The sequence below is a fragment of the Syngnathus leptorhynchus genome, chromosome 14 (genome assembly GCF_054491065.1).
Source record: "Syngnathus leptorhynchus isolate UIUO chromosome 14, UIUO_Slep, whole genome shotgun sequence".
Lineage (NCBI taxonomy): Eukaryota > Metazoa > Chordata > Actinopteri > Syngnathiformes > Syngnathidae > Syngnathus > Syngnathus leptorhynchus.
The window spans coordinates 1,597,355-1,612,136 of record NC_141208.1 but is presented as its reverse complement, the minus strand read 5'-3'; the positions used below and the strand labels follow the sequence as shown (position 1 = coordinate 1,612,136).

Here is a 14,782-nt window from a genome sequence, read left to right as displayed (position 1 = left end):
TGTCACACTTTGTTGTTCAAAGCAGGAACTAGGAAAGAAAAGAACACCAAGGATGGGAACCTCGAGGCCCCTGTCGTCTTAGTTTCGTGCTTTCAAACATCTTCGCAAGATTGGTCGGGATGCTTAAGATGGGTTGCAACCGTGACAAAAAGAAAATGTACAAAACAAGTCATGGTTGAAAAATGCACACAAAAAAAAGCATCAAACTGACCTGCAACATGGCAGGTATGATCCCGCGCAGCAATTCTATCTGGTGCCAGAGGGATGCCGCGAATACGGCCGTGTTGTTTTCGCTTCCGACAACTAAAATGGCATCCATCGTTTTATTCCCTTCCGTTTGAAATACCAGCCTCGTGTCCAACCCAATTGGACCCATCTGTTCGGGAAAAAAAAAAACCCCCACAACCAATGAAACCGGCACAAAGCTATATTGAAATTGGTAAGAGAAATCGTTTTTGGACACCTCGCAATGCGCTGCCACGTGCATGGAGCTCGGTATGCCTCTTCTCTGTAGTGCTTTGACTCTGTGCTGTAATGTTGAGAGGATTTCCCATCGTGGCCCAAGCTGCTTTGTCAAGTCACCTTTTAAATACTCAGGTCCAGCCTGCAGTTGGAGAAAAGCTGACAATCTACTGTCATCCCGCTCCCAACTCACCTGCGCACTACTACTCGTAGGAATCCCTAATCGAGTCACACAACAAGAAATGATGAGGAGTTGAAACAAACACAAGGTTGAAGTCATTCTGAAAATACAGTTGCTTACCTGTGGTATTGAGAAGTTGGGATGAGTGAGATAGCTGGATGTGGAGCTCACCCGTTCCTTTTTTCTCCAATTGCTTAGTCACATTGACACAGACGTTCTCTGCCCCCGACAGAATACACATCCAGCTACGGGTGGGAGACGCTTTCTTTTCCGAGCTGCCAGGGAGCTCTTCCTTCTCCTCCTCATGGCTCAGATCCATGCTGTAAAAAGTCTCCTCCACTCGAACTCTTACTTGCCCTAGAATGGTTTGAAGAATTGACATGACTCAAATCAAGAATCCCAAATAAAATAAAAAATGAAAAACACATCCAATTGAAAAGAAATGATTTGAATTTCACCTTGGCTAATGTTGTCAGCCAGTTCCATTTTGCCATCTACTCCCAGGTTGAAGGGCAGAATGGTGAGGTTGGTCACGGAATGCCTCAGCGTCGCCGACACCGCGAGCCGAAGACCACTGTTGTTGCTTCGAGAACATTTCACCTGAGCCGACAGCCAAGTGTTGCCTCCCTCTGTATAGGAAGCGTGTAGAGACACACTAGAAGGAAAGGATCCAAATATCAATACTTGGCTTCGCCATTGAGAAGTCAACGCCTACCTGTGTGGGGACGTGTTTGCAGCCATTTTGACATGCAAGTGGGGGAGACCGTGTAGCAAACTCTGCGATAAATTGAGCCGCAGGAGCACAGATTTGGCCTCCTGTAGGAGGAAGTGAGAGATCTGGGCATCCAGCATCAGCTTGTCCTGACCATCACAAGTCACACGAATGGAGCTACTTCCTCTGGTCATGTCAGCGGTGGCTTTTGCCTTGACATGAAAATCACAATGTCATTATAGATTGAAAAAAAAATGGAAGAAAGGAACAGCTCACCTCGAGAGATTTGGGAATTTTCGATTTGAAAGGATGCTTGAGAGATGAATAAAGATGAATTTTGTCCGATGTTCCGTTGAGCTGCGTTGAAAGCTGAAAGGAAGATGAGGTTTGTGAAAAGCAACTCGCCATTTCTACTTGAACCAAGAGCTCAACCATGGACTCACTTGACATTCTTGTCGCTCAATTTTCAGTCTCCCGTGAACTAGATAATCAAATGCGGTGTTGTTTTGGGGGCTCCAGCATACATCCCCCTCCAGCAGAGCAAATGAGGGGATTTGCAGCTGGAACAGCAAATATATTTCACTCCTTGGTATGATTTGATCTGCTGTTATGGTTTCTTTCAATTGTTAGTTTACCTGGAGCTGATGGGTGATGTTTGCTCGCACTTTTATCACTTGCTGATTTGTGTGCGATGAATTGAAAAGAACTTGCCCAAAGAAATTCAACTTGTCTTCGTTGCTGACCCGCAGCCTTCCTCGAATTTCTTTCTGGCTCTAGGAGAAAGAACAAAATGCTGACCTGGTTCAATCTTTTGATATACATTTACAAAAGAGACTGAAAACTTACTTGGGTGCTGGACATGGTAACACAGATCTCAGAGTCTGATGGAAATGTTTCTGTGTTGAAAGGGTGGATCAGTGCGGAGCAAATCTAAACGTGGCGAGATGCATTGGATGAAACACTCGCTGAATACAGTCGTTTACAAATTCATGATTTCATTCAACTGGACTTACAAAAGGGCTTGGTCGCTTGAAGCCAACGGTCAGAGTGTGAATGATCTCTTTATTGCCATAAAAGCCAGCTCTTGATTCCAGGATGTAAAGGCCTTTCATGAGGTCCATGGTGAAAGTCTCCCTAAGGAGAAGCTTCTGAGGAAATGACTTGAAAGGTTGTCTGTTGGAGAGAATTATTATTATTATTTTTTTTTTACATCCAAATCCCAACAACAAAAGGTTACAAGTGTAGAGAACAGACTTAAGATGGAGCAATGCAGTTTTTTGGTACATCTTCTTGTCCTTCTTCAGTTCCTCCAACGTCCCTTCAAACTCAAACTCAGTAGGGCGACTCTGGGGCTCCGACAAGCTCACCCTCAATATCGCTTGTCGTTTTTTCAAAAGCTTCAAGGAGATAGAGTAAATATTTGGTCAGAACCTAAGACAAGCGCGTATATTTTCCCCATTAGCTGCCGAGCACCTTGTCAATGGTTTTCAGGGCAGCTGTGAAGGTGAGGTTTTGTTTTCCGTAGCTGGAAGACATCTGCAGGGCGAGGCCGGATTTCATAGTCTCCAAAAAGATGTGGCCTCGAAGAGGAGCAGTCCACAGCGAGCTGAGTGAACAAGAGGCTTTCATATTCTTCTTTCCCATCAATCCCAGTCCTCCTATCTGGTCGAGTTGAACGGTGAGAGAGCAGTTTGTGCCATTTGTAAAAATGAACGTCTGCTTGCACTTCCTTCTATGATAAATATATTTGGAACCATGAGGTTAAGTTCCACATTACTTGCAAGAATGTCACAGCTGGAGTGCGGAGCTTGAGATGGGCCTCCTTTTCGCGACCTTTATCCCTGTAGGAAGCCTCCAGGATGAGATTCCGGACGCTCACCCATTTGTTGAGTGTCAGTTCCGAGTTGAGCTGCAGCGTGTGCTGATGATGCTGACTCAGCTTTTGGGTGGTGGAAAGGTACAACCACGGAGTGTCCATATTAAAGGTTCCTGAGGAAGGCAAATGTAACTTCACGTTGACACAAACAACATTCGGAATGCCTGAGATCAAATCACCTTCCCATTTCTTGTGTAGTGCATCATGAGGAGGACTTTTCCAGTGTAAACCAGCAACAAGCGGCATGAAGTTGTTGTAGTTGATTTTAAGATGAGTGTTGCTCTCAGAACCGAGCTGTCTGACGTAAGAGTGCAATAGCTGGGTGCGGTAGTTTAAATCTTTTTGGGGAACCTGTAAATTAAACTGAAGAGATTTGGGGGAAGATGTCAGAATCTGGATCAGCTGACAAAAATCATTCGGTTCAAAACAAAGCCCAAAAAAATCTGATCTGGGTTACCTGGAACGCGTAGCTGGTGTGATTTTGTGTCGACCGATTTTGAAAGGACTGGCTCAGAAGGAGGGTGTGTTTGTTGTTGATCTCGTCCCAGTGTTTTCCGTAGCTCATATCCACAGATGATCGCACGTGGCTGGGGCTTTCTTCGTGTCTGAAGTGGATCTGACAAGAACGCAACACGCTCTCAGAGGCACCGACACACATTTACAACCTAAATTGAAATGTTCTTAATTTATGCAGTAAGGTCCACATTTTTCCATCCCCTGATGAGTTGGACAAAGCAAGATCACTTCACGAACACATTATTAGTGATCATTATGAAATGTAATCATCTAATCTAAGGGGAGCTTTGAGTATATGTTTTACTTTGTGGTTGATAGGAGGCGTGTTGGAACAGTGGAACTCGTGATCAGCTCTGACGGTGTACGTGAGGTTAGCATGCCTCTCGCTCTTGACACTCTGGGATGTGTGGCACTCTTGACGGAGGTGCCGGGCATCGTCTACAAAAGGCGTCAAAGGACATGAAAATAACATTATTGAGATAAATTGCCCCCCGAAAAATATCACAGCCTATATTTCAACAAGTAACAGCTATTAGTCGTACATTTCGTCATTTGAAGGTATGAAGCTACTCACATTTTATTAATGCAATCACCATGTGCAAATAGTATCCAACTGGCACAATTTTTTATTGTCGCATATTGCGGGATGTAACACTCACCGCCCAGCCCATATTTGAGGCGAAGAGCAGAACTCCACAAGAGCCCTTTCTGCTCCGTGAGTCCCAATATTCTGCTGCCAACTACGCCGGGTAAGAGAAGTTCCGCCTCCAGGGAGTACTGTCTGCTGCGGCTGTCCCTCCTTCGTTCCAGGGCCACTAGGGAGTCCGACACACATTTGATTCAAACTGTAGAATATTAGGGTCATTTATCAATTGGATTCATATTAGAGTTAGGGTTTCAAAGTAGGCTTTAAAGCTAGGGTTCAAATAGTTGACCATTTTTTACTGGTCTGATTTGAAAAACGAGTTATTTGTCATGATGTTACGACTACTATAGTGTCCTCAAGATCTGGGATAACCCGTAAGACACAAAAAGGTCCTGTCTCTTGTATACTGTACCTGAAAGTGACGCAGGTAGTTTGAATACATTCTTGACCGTGGCAGAAAAACTCATTTTCCTGCCCAGTCCACGGGTCACATTGGCAGAAAGGATGATTGGATTTTTATTGGCAGCCATTTTGGCCTCAAAGTGATAGCGTGTCCTAAGTTCGGAGATGAGAGTCTGTTTGTCCACCACACCCTTGAGTACAGGAAATGGATAGCGGGTCAAAATCACTTGGATTCATAAATTCAATATTTCAATCAAATCTCTGTCTTATTTCGATAATCCGATTCGATTGTACGAATGTGTTTCATTAGTAGAAAGAATTGTTTCGAAAAGTCCTCGATACAAAACTTACCATGACATAATAACGAAGACCATCAATTACTAGCTCAAGTTTTGCCGTCTTTGAACTCCTCTCTTGTTCAAGTTCCCCTGAGAAAGCAAATCATCTTCGGTATTCACAAACTAAATCTCTTTATTGTTTGTCCAACTAACCTTGTACGATGAGACTTTTTAAAGGATGCGACACCCTGAGCAAAAATCTGCGAGGGTTAAAGGCCAGGTCAAGTGACATGTCCCTGGGGATGGATGACTTTGGAGTGGCCAGGAGGAGGTGGAGAGAAGCCTCTTTGGGAAACCAGCTGTCTACCTGAAGTCAAAGTTAAGCCCATACCAATAACATGGCAATATGACCAAAGAACAGAAATTCATATATGATCGATTTCTAGTACCAGTGGGACCATTGTGTAGGCAGCCTCGAGCAAGTAGTAATGGAGACCTCGGTCTAATTTGAGCAGCCGAATGGATAGGTGGGTGGGACCTGAGATGCCCCCAGAAGCCGTGGGGTAGGAGGCATTGGCGCAAAGCTGCCAACCCACCATCTTTGACCCTGTGAGGAGAGACATCCGTTTTGATGACAAAGACAACATCGATATGAAAAGGATTTCAATGGAATTTCTTACATGTCTTTGGTGTGCAGGCAGTCTGCAGGATGCCACTCTTTGGACCTTGAATCTCCTCTCTGTGATCGCCACTGAGTTGAAATACTCTCCAGCTGTTGAACAAATGCACTTGGAACACCCTCGCTTACAAATGGTGAAGAATTTGTCGGCGCTTACCTAAGAGACATAACATCCATGGCATCTTCTGGCGTGTTAAGGGTAACTCTGAGATCTTGCCCCTCCTGCATGTGGACACTCCCATCCAAACTGGTGGAGCTCACGAGTTCAGACATCCAGTCCACAGCCGCATGACCCAGAGTGCCATCAACGCCCATTCTGGCTGACAGGCCTACAAAAGCACTGGAGGAAATAAACAGCTTGATACTGACAGAATCCAAGTTCCATGATGGAACTACAAAGACGGCTTTTTGTAGGTGTCCACTTACTTGGGTTTAATGTAACCGGCGAGGGAGAAATGAGACGTATCCCTGTAGTTGATATTTCCCTTGAGCCGCAGTGAAAGAAAGAAAGTCATATTGGTGGCTATTTTGACAGGTAAGCCCGACAAAGACGGTAGAAGCAACTCTTGTGTCGACGCCGCTGCCCTGTGATTCAACTGAACCTCTTGACCCTGGAAAACAAAGATGAAATAAGGGACCCAATCGAGATGATGACAACGATGATGAAGCAGCGGGACACCTTGAGCAGTTTGACAGCCAGTTCCGCTGCGCTAAGTGACATCAGGTCCATTTGCGCGGAGAGATCGTCGCACGTAAACACGCTGAGCTCATGCCCAAACACTTTCACACTAAGCCAACACTTCAGGCCTTTCATTTTTTTCCTTGTGAGTAACTGGAAAAGAAATGTACTTTTTTTTTTTTGAGCACATACTGTACACGCCTCGCCTATGATAAGACACCGGCGTTGTCATTGTGACCTCACCAATCCCCTGGCCTGCTTCAGATAACTGTTAGTGGTGGACAAACACGAGTCTTTCTCTCCATTTATTTTGCCTCTTGTCCTCCTGGCCTCTTTGGACACTGTATTCCTTTGATCCGATGAAGTGGGTTCTTTATTGTGAGCCAAAATGCTCTTCAGAAGTGGTTCGGCATTCTCAATGTGAAGATCCACCTAGAAGAAAAATCGGGTGTGTAAGGAGGCTTACTATTTTTTTTTATGAACAGCACTCACTTCTAGAAGGTTGCTGGCTCGACCGTGAAAATATACTGTAAGGTTTGCGGAGGCAGACCTCGGAAGAAATGACTTAGGGGAGAATATGACGGTTGTCTCCACATTTGTGGTTCCTATGCCTGTTGAAAAAGAGAAATCTAAATGAAGAGTGCACATGAATAAAGATTTGCAAAGTAATCAGTCTTACCATTTGTGACTGTGTGGTCTGAATATGAAGAGTATTTCAAAAAATCCGCTTCAAAGTCTTTGCTGATTACGTCGAGAGGCAGAGACTCAGTGAGGGTCTGCTTCATGGGGTCTTCACTTCTCAGGATATTAGTTAGGTGACTCCAAACAAATGAACCCACTGGTCGGTCAGACACACAAAATGAATGGCAAAGATTCCCCCAAAAAACTTCAATGTCATGCTTATATCTCTACCGACCTTGGCTGGAGTTTTCATTTCGCAAGATCACCTTCACCGCTTGGAACAAATCTTGATCTGGGCAGCGCATGAGCTCCTGGTATGCTGCAATCCTGACCTCCGGATCCTCCTGGGAGGAGCGGTACAGCTGCAACAGCAAAGTCCTCTGAAAAAAAGGAAAGCGCCGTCAGTCACTCATGACAGATTCTCGCTGACCTCTTCACCTCGACCTGTCAGGCAGCATGAATTTAGACACTTATGCAAATGTGTGTATTTTCAGTAAATGTGGGACAATGAGGAATGATCATATCTACTCACATTAGTTGAGCAATGAAAACGCCTGAAGGCTTTAATGGCGGCTAGTCTCAGCTCCAAAGGTGCTGAAGGGTTGAGTCCACAGTGATGTAACAGAGGGATGAAGGTCGACGCGGCCAAGCCAATGTTCCCGACAGATTTCATCGCATAAATAAACTGTTGGATTCAATGGGATCATTTAGAATACTTTCCCGATTATTGATTACAAATGTGAAGATTGCTTTCAGCATCTCTTGTACCTCTTTGACTTTTGCAGGACCTTGTGCTTGACAGCATTCCTTCAAGGCTACTTCTAGTGTCTGTACGAAGGCCTGGACCTGAGGAAGTTCAATGCAAGGAGTCGTGGAACGCTGACATAGTTGATTGATCAGGGCCGATCCAACCAGCAGAGCTTTGTCCCGCACCTCTTGGACATGAACTAAAGTCTTTCACCCCAAAAAAAAAAAAAAAAAAGCACAGCGTTTCAATGCTTTCACAAGTTCAAACTTCACGCCATGCCGATGTTCCTACATTGAGGGAGTGTATGATCTGTGGCGAAGGGTTAGGGATGAGGGCCATGGTGGTGAGAAAAGAACCAGCCTGTTGGTCGTCCAGTTCTTTCTCCTTCATGAGATCAGTCAATAGTGTGAAGCAGTTTTCGGAGCCGCAAGCAGGTAATGCATCCAACAATGGCTGCCTGTCCCAACAGTGAATGAACATGAAATCAACATTTGCTATGCTTGTGGAATGTTCACTTCACGTCAATGAAAACATATTGAGAGTTGATTGACAAAGATTCATTTGATGTAGATATGGGATATACGACGACGGCACTGACCAGTCGTTGCGGCACTTGAAAGACGCTTCCTGCCAAAGTGTCTTGAGCTGCGGCAGAGTCAGCTCTCTTAGTTGAAAAGTCAACTGAAGAAACCATTGTGACACCTACAAATGTGAAAAGAAAAAAAAAATCACATTACGGCATACCTGATTTTACGCTACTCCAAAAAAAAAACAAAAAGTCTTCTGAAATTTTACCCAGTACTCGTCGATTTTTGTGAGTAGTATTGTCATTTGAAGTGTGTTGCATTTGAAACGTCCGTACCTCTTGCGGACGGGATGTAACGCTGCACAACATCCGCATAGTTTGGCTGATTCGGTGAGGAGTGAAAATATTCCCGAGTCTCGCGGCTCCTTCATCCTCAAACTGCAAGTCAGTTTGCGTCCCGAAACCTAACGAATCTGCCAGAGTAAGAAGGTTACTGTACATGACCTTTTTGGTGTTTTGTCATTTCCAATTTCAATGACCTGCTCCTGAAAGGCTGCCGGGCTGGGCTCTGAGTAAGCGCAAAGTTGACTCAGTTTGCGTCTTCACTTGTCCCGCAGTCTTCGACCACGTGGCTATGGATATAGTTTCGGTACAGTTGACCTCTTCCATAACTGCAGAATCATAGGCCTGAACGCAGCGTAGCTCTGACTGCACTGACTGTCAATAAACATGAAGTTTTTTGTTTTTTTTAATCAAACACATCGATAAAAAAAAATAAAAAAAAGACAATAGGGAACAAACTCACCGTGTCCCCTGTTAGAGGTAGTGAATGAGCCCAGAATTGTGCCAGTCTTGATTGTTGACACTGTTTGACAAACCTGGTTTTCAACAGTAACCGCCCTCGCCTTTCATACAAGCTACTGCACGTTCCATGCACATCGGTCTGAAGCGAGGAACAATTAAAAAAAAAACATGACTCTTCATTGTGTATATGATGAGGCCTTAGTACACTAGACACAATGTTATGAATGATAATAAATCATCAGATAATAAAAATGTCATTTCTTTAAGACCATGCAAAAAATATCAATATTGCTATATTCATATCAGATGATTTTTCAACCTATTCTATTCTACAGAGTCCGTAGCAGCACTAATATCAAACAGGACCAGCTCTCACCTCTGTTTCCAAATGTTTGGATTCTGTGTGGGAGGTCTGGAGCATACTCAGAAATGCTCTTTTAATGTTCAACGTCCACACCTGCTCCCCCTCCTGGATACATAGGGTAAAGATCTTTCCCCCCTGGAGGGAGAATGTCAGGGGTGTTCTCTCCAGCGACTCTCTGGGCAAGAAAAACAGCAGCTGAGCTCCCCATGAGTATCATATATCAAGAGTACTTCAACTGATGCATAAGCGCTACGTTTATTCCGAAATTACCTTAAACTTTTCAAGCGAGGCACAGAGTGTTCTTTCTGAGGGGAAAGTCTCTTTATCTGTGGATTTCTTATCTACGACACAATTCCCACATTGTGAGCAATCTGGTGTTTTCTTTCTAGTACAGAAAGAGACAGAATCCAACCTGCATCCTTAGATGGCACTCGGAGATGGCATCCATATCAACCACGCAGTCCAGTAGCAGTCCGTTTCTTCCGCCATTTGATCCGTGCAGGGATGTGGTGATTTGCGTTTTATACCTGTAAGTATACCTCATCCCTTTCTGATAGGACACATCAGCGGTAGGAACCGCTAAGGAACATGCATGAATGACATGATTGATGAGATTTGTCCAGCAAAAATCATTGAATTTGCCACAAACATTTCTTACCTGCACAACTTGAATCACAAAGATCAGACGTTGACTGAAGGCAATCAGCTCCTACAAAATAAAGACAAAGCACATCTCACACGTGTTGATAAAGCTCAGAAACGTCACTTCCACACACATCAACAGTGGAACTCACCAAGTAGGAGACAAATCAAAGCTCCATGCAGGCAGTAAAACCAGGGCACAGCCATTGCAGCCCCAAGTCACAGCAGGTCCTTCTGCCTCGGGGGCTCCACATGAAAGTGAGATGAAAACCAAGCACTGTTCCCAACCACTGAAAGACCACGCTTGTATGAGCAGGGTCTCCACAGTGACCCTCACAGCAACCAATCAGGAAATACCTTCCAAGCTGGAGCTACAAACACACTCTGGACCAATCACTTCACATCCCTGGCAACTAAAAGTAGCTGAACATATGGCACTTCAGCCAGAAAGCAAAGTTGCAACTGTGCAATAGTCATTCATATATATATATACAGAGATGCCTTGAAATACGTGTGACACCACTTCTGAGATTTAAGTTAGGGTCATTTCTATTTTGATTTTATTTGAGAGCAAAAAATGGAGATACAATGAGCACTGTGTTGTGACAGTGAATGAATGTAATATGTTATTTTAAGAGATTTCATTTTATCTTAGACCTAAAAACTAATAATAATAATACAGTCTCCTGCAAAAGTATGGTGAAAGCCAAGGCAGTTCTTTGAAGACATTTGGGTGTCAGATAAAAGAAAAAGACTATTTCAAGTGACTTACATCTGCATGCAAACAACAAATTGTTGGTATTTGTACATATTGGAGTTGGGTGAGTATTTCTTTCCCAGTCTTTTTCTGCACAAATATCTGTACTTCTATTTAAATGTAGGGTGTGAGTACTTTGGGTTCCTGCAAAGACTCAGCCTATCATCACTCCATTACATGTTGGCACTGACGTATAAGAGAATAGAGCCATCTAGTGTCACAGTTTTGAACTTGGAGAATGCAAAAGGGAAGGATGACTGGAAGCCATGTTTTTAACTTGAAGAAGGAAAGAAAAAAAAAGAAAAAAAAAGAAAAAAGTCCGAAACATCCCACACACCTTTCATCCTCCACTCCTCCCATTTATCCTAAAGCTTGCCAGCCTTCCACGATGCACCCCGCCAGTGCGCTACGGGTCCACGCCCGTGCTGCGACGTCAGGCAGTCTGTCGTTAAAGATGCATTCAGGCACAAGGAAAAAAATCGGACGTAGGAAAACCATCTTAAAGAACTCCAATTGTAAGGCAACCTTTGGATCTACTTGTGGGCTAGATTTTGCGATTCAAAGTATGTTTGAAAGTTAAATGACTCGATGTTTGAAATATTGTGCACAAACGGAGTTGTTTTTGCCCAAATTGCATTTGATCGACAAGGTCGCAACTTTTGAACACGATGGTCCCTGAACGCAGCAGCGGTCCGGATAGGGGGCGTAGGTTTACCACCGGCTCACTCAGACACAATGAACCGTCAGTCAAGAGGGGTACACGCATGTCGGCTCGGCGGACCTGGCACCCTTTTAAGCCACTTTTAGCCCCTCTTGTACATTTCTTTGATGTACATGACAATTAAGGAACCGGAGGAGCTCTTTATGGGGTTTACAAGTACAGCTACGTCGAGTTTGATGAAAACGAGGTCGGGAGTAGACTACAGTAGTTAGCCCCTCCCGCCTGCTGGAACCCCCGCCACCCACCTCATTTATTTTTGCTACTTTTTGGAGGCCTAGATTAAGCATGTCGCTCACCGCATCCTCTGATTACTTCGCCGCCGAATGTTTGGTATCTATATCGAGCGGTCCGGTTTTGCACAGACCCACCCCGGTGGCTCTCGCCGCCAGCCAGCCGAGTACCACCGCGGGCCTGCTCCCTGGGGAGCACGACGGCTCGAGCGAGGACCGCGAAGTGCGGGAGACCCTAAGGTTGGAGGGGGCCAACATGATGACCGTGGCCGGTATCCTCACCGACCTCCACGGCAAGTTCCGGCCCATGTCGGCCTACTCTGAGAGTAGCAACTCATCGTGCGGTGGGGAAAGCGGTTACACCACGTTGTCGGACCCCACCACCCCGACGATGACCCCCTCCGCTACCCCGGTCCCCGGACAGCAACCGCCGAGGGGAGGAGCGGGAGGCGTGGGGCCCCCGCGTTCCCCCGTGAAGAGGCACCACTGCACTTTTGACGGATGCGACCGAGTTTACGGGAAATCATCTCACTTGAAGGCACACATCCGGACACACACAGGTACAGAAACAACAGATAGACAAGTCACATGTTCTGGGTGGCGCATGGTTGACGCCTTTAGCTCCATTTCTTCCCTTTCCCGAACTCCCGTGAAGGCAACATCGAAAACACGTAATGAATAACTTTTTTTGGGGGGGGGGGGGGGTACAGTAATGCCCTTCCTTCCGTTTGGTGCCAACTTAGTGGCACTTTTTTTAATCGAATGTGATCCTCAACCTGTTGGCGAACAAAAGCCACCAGAGGGGGAAAGAAAGCTACCCCCTTAGCGACGCCAACAAAGAAGTAAACTAACAAAAGAACTGGGCTGGACGTTAAAACCGGTGACAACCTCTTCCCTGACTCCATTTGCATATGAAATGAACGTAAGGCGAAACCTACGCGGTTTCCTTGCCAGACACTGTCTCTCCTGTTGATGGCAGCACATTACACTAGTCGGTTATTAGAATAGACACACAGCGAGCACCTTTTATGCAAATTGGAAGAAGAAGAAAAAAAATCCTGATTAGATTGAACGTCGCAATATTCGTGCGACGTTTAGGAGGCTCGGGAAACATTTTATATCATGGCCACAGGTTAAATCGATTCATGAGTCAATGTTTTGTAACACATTTGTTGAACGTGCTTGTCAGTCAAATGTAATCCTCCTACTCCTCTGCATGGGCTAAAACTGAGGACACCCCCCCCCCCCCCCCAATTACGAACCACTAACTTGTGACGTTTTTTATGAAGAGGAAAAAGCCGATAACATCGAACGTCACGTTTAATGCGACGTTTCATGTACTTGGGAATTTCAAAATGACGATGCACCTTTCTGATGAAGTCGTTTCAATAAACGTAATCCGCACAATGCGTTGAAGACACTACGACACGTCTTCCGGATGAGCATGAACACGTTGTTCTAAAAATGAACAAATTATTTTTTCAAATGATCGGGAACATGATGCTTTCGGGCTCCTTGAGCAGGCGCAAAGAGATTAAGGACAGGAAATGGCTCAAAGAAAACAAGCGATGGGGAGGGAACGCCCACAAAGTGCTCTGCAACAACAACGTGCTCTGCTGGGCTTTGTGATCTTGAAAATGGCTCCCGAGCATCCTCCTCTCTTATCCTTTGCTGCTCGTGGAGGGAGGCCTGTGTGTTGGATTAAGGCTAGCAGTATTTTAGCAAAAGCTAATCTGTTGCCTCTGAATCCCTGCTCTTTTTTTCTTCTTCATGTATTTAACAGTGCAGTTAGCCTCTGCTGTAATTGTGATGTAACTGCATGCGTGACCATCCTCAAATTCACAAGAATTACATCTTGGAATTTGAGGATGGCTTTTTAAAGTGCACAACAATAATAATGATGATGAACCGATTGGATAATCCGTAGCGTTGTGTAGCCATCGCCATGCGCACGTACTACCGAGCGGTGTTGTAAGCGTAACTTATTGCTGTTGTTTTTCAGGCGAGAGGCCCTTTCCCTGCACCTGGCCCGACTGCGAAAAGAAGTTTGCCCGCTCCGACGAGCTGGCCCGCCACACCCGCACGCACACGGGGGAGAAACGCTTCATGTGCCCGTTATGCGACAAGCGCTTCATGCGAAGCGACCATCTGATCAAGCACGCCCGGCGTCACCCCGATTTCCAGCCTGCCATGTTGGGGCGCAACAAGGGCATGTCCTCTCCCAGCCTGAACGTCCACCATTAGATGGTTCGGGTAACTTGGGGCAGCGAGGTCGGCGCTCACCAGTGAGGGATTAACCAGCTACAATTAGTTTCGTTGAGGGGAAAAAAAAAAATGAAGCATTGCTCTATTGTGCTTAAGAGGCGCAGGTAGAAAAATCGACACGGGGCTGGATGTGAGGCGCTAGTAGCATTAGCTGCGCATCCCGCACAGAGGAGTCATGTGACCACTTTCCACCCGCAAGCAACATGAAAAGGGTCGTGTATCGTTGGCTGTTTCTTCGAGGGACCACTTCCAAATCCTTAAATTCAGATTTTGATGTGCTTTTCGATCCCACTTAATTGATTCCTGGAATTGATTTGGCTCTACTGCACTTTCTTTTTAAATCGCCGCTGTGTTCAAATCTAGCAAAACAGCTAGTTTTAAAAAAAAAAAAAAAAGACAAATGGAAGAGAAATACAGTCCAATGTGAAGCTACACAACTCGTTTATGTCATTCAAGAATTTCTACTTCATAGGTCTGCCGGAAGGATCACACCAGCAGATTATGACATATCATGGATGGATACTTTAAATTAAAAAAACAAAATACTTTGTTATTTGAGACCATCATTTATGATTTCCTCAAATGTAATGATATTTGCCTCCTATCAAAATGT

At 45.1% G+C, this 14,782-nt stretch overlaps 2 protein-coding genes across 3 annotated transcripts in view; one reads left to right on the top strand and one right to left on the bottom strand.

The window, feature by feature from the left end:
* Positions 1–14,782, bottom strand: part of apoltp (apolipoprotein lipid transfer particle homolog) — a 30,845-nt gene that overhangs the window by 12,240 nt on the left and 3,823 nt on the right. For both annotated transcript variants that reach the window (XM_085929691.1, XM_085929692.1), the window contains exons 2-42: positions 10,349–10,486; positions 10,213–10,263; positions 9,967–10,133; positions 9,825–9,895; positions 9,567–9,729; positions 9,192–9,329; positions 8,926–9,103; positions 8,723–8,859; positions 8,459–8,562; positions 8,152–8,317; positions 7,881–8,066; positions 7,645–7,797; positions 7,348–7,492; positions 7,111–7,269; positions 6,924–7,042; positions 6,675–6,863; positions 6,432–6,584; positions 6,179–6,363; positions 5,910–6,092; positions 5,754–5,845; positions 5,523–5,680; positions 5,287–5,440; positions 5,147–5,223; positions 4,806–4,986; positions 4,407–4,562; positions 4,052–4,185; positions 3,689–3,847; positions 3,411–3,594; positions 3,133–3,344; positions 2,829–3,017; positions 2,610–2,752; positions 2,369–2,528; positions 2,202–2,285; positions 1,991–2,128; positions 1,799–1,915; positions 1,632–1,724; positions 1,359–1,567; positions 1,102–1,298; positions 764–1,000; positions 464–681; positions 212–376 (exon numbers count right to left, since the gene is read on the bottom strand). In XM_085929691.1, the coding sequence (XP_085785817.1) occupies positions 212–376; positions 464–681; positions 764–1,000; positions 1,102–1,298; positions 1,359–1,567; positions 1,632–1,724; positions 1,799–1,915; positions 1,991–2,128; positions 2,202–2,285; positions 2,369–2,528; positions 2,610–2,752; positions 2,829–3,017; positions 3,133–3,344; positions 3,411–3,594; positions 3,689–3,847; positions 4,052–4,185; positions 4,407–4,562; positions 4,806–4,986; positions 5,147–5,223; positions 5,287–5,440; positions 5,523–5,680; positions 5,754–5,845; positions 5,910–6,092; positions 6,179–6,363; positions 6,432–6,584; positions 6,675–6,863; positions 6,924–7,042; positions 7,111–7,269; positions 7,348–7,492; positions 7,645–7,797; positions 7,881–8,066; positions 8,152–8,317; positions 8,459–8,562; positions 8,723–8,859; positions 8,926–9,103; positions 9,192–9,329; positions 9,567–9,729; positions 9,825–9,895; positions 9,967–10,133; positions 10,213–10,263; positions 10,349–10,403 (6,159 nt within the window). In that variant the 5' untranslated portion in view covers positions 10,404–10,486. The remainder of the gene's footprint in view (positions 1–211; positions 377–463; positions 682–763; positions 1,001–1,101; positions 1,299–1,358; positions 1,568–1,631; positions 1,725–1,798; positions 1,916–1,990; positions 2,129–2,201; positions 2,286–2,368; positions 2,529–2,609; positions 2,753–2,828; positions 3,018–3,132; positions 3,345–3,410; positions 3,595–3,688; positions 3,848–4,051; positions 4,186–4,406; positions 4,563–4,805; positions 4,987–5,146; positions 5,224–5,286; positions 5,441–5,522; positions 5,681–5,753; positions 5,846–5,909; positions 6,093–6,178; positions 6,364–6,431; positions 6,585–6,674; positions 6,864–6,923; positions 7,043–7,110; positions 7,270–7,347; positions 7,493–7,644; positions 7,798–7,880; positions 8,067–8,151; positions 8,318–8,458; positions 8,563–8,722; positions 8,860–8,925; positions 9,104–9,191; positions 9,330–9,566; positions 9,730–9,824; positions 9,896–9,966; positions 10,134–10,212; positions 10,264–10,348; positions 10,487–14,782) is intronic.
* Positions 11,670–14,722, top strand: LOC147045861 (Krueppel-like factor 9). Its single transcript, XM_085929694.1, has 2 exons — positions 11,670–12,464; positions 13,907–14,722. Exons 1-2 carry the CDS (start codon positions 11,960–11,962, stop codon positions 14,146–14,148), a joined length of 747 nt encoding a protein of 248 aa, XP_085785820.1. The 5' UTR covers positions 11,670–11,959; the 3' UTR covers positions 14,149–14,722.

Excerpts from the sequence above, each read along its gene's own strand:
- LOC147045861 (XM_085929694.1), top strand. The coding sequence starts at position 11,960 with ATGTCGCTCACCGCATCCTCTGATTACTTCGCCGCCGAATGTTTGGTA. Across the intron at positions 12,465-13,906 it reads ACACATCCGGACACACACAG|GCGAGAGGCCCTTTCCCTGC; the intron begins GTACAGAAACAA and ends GTTGTTTTTCAG.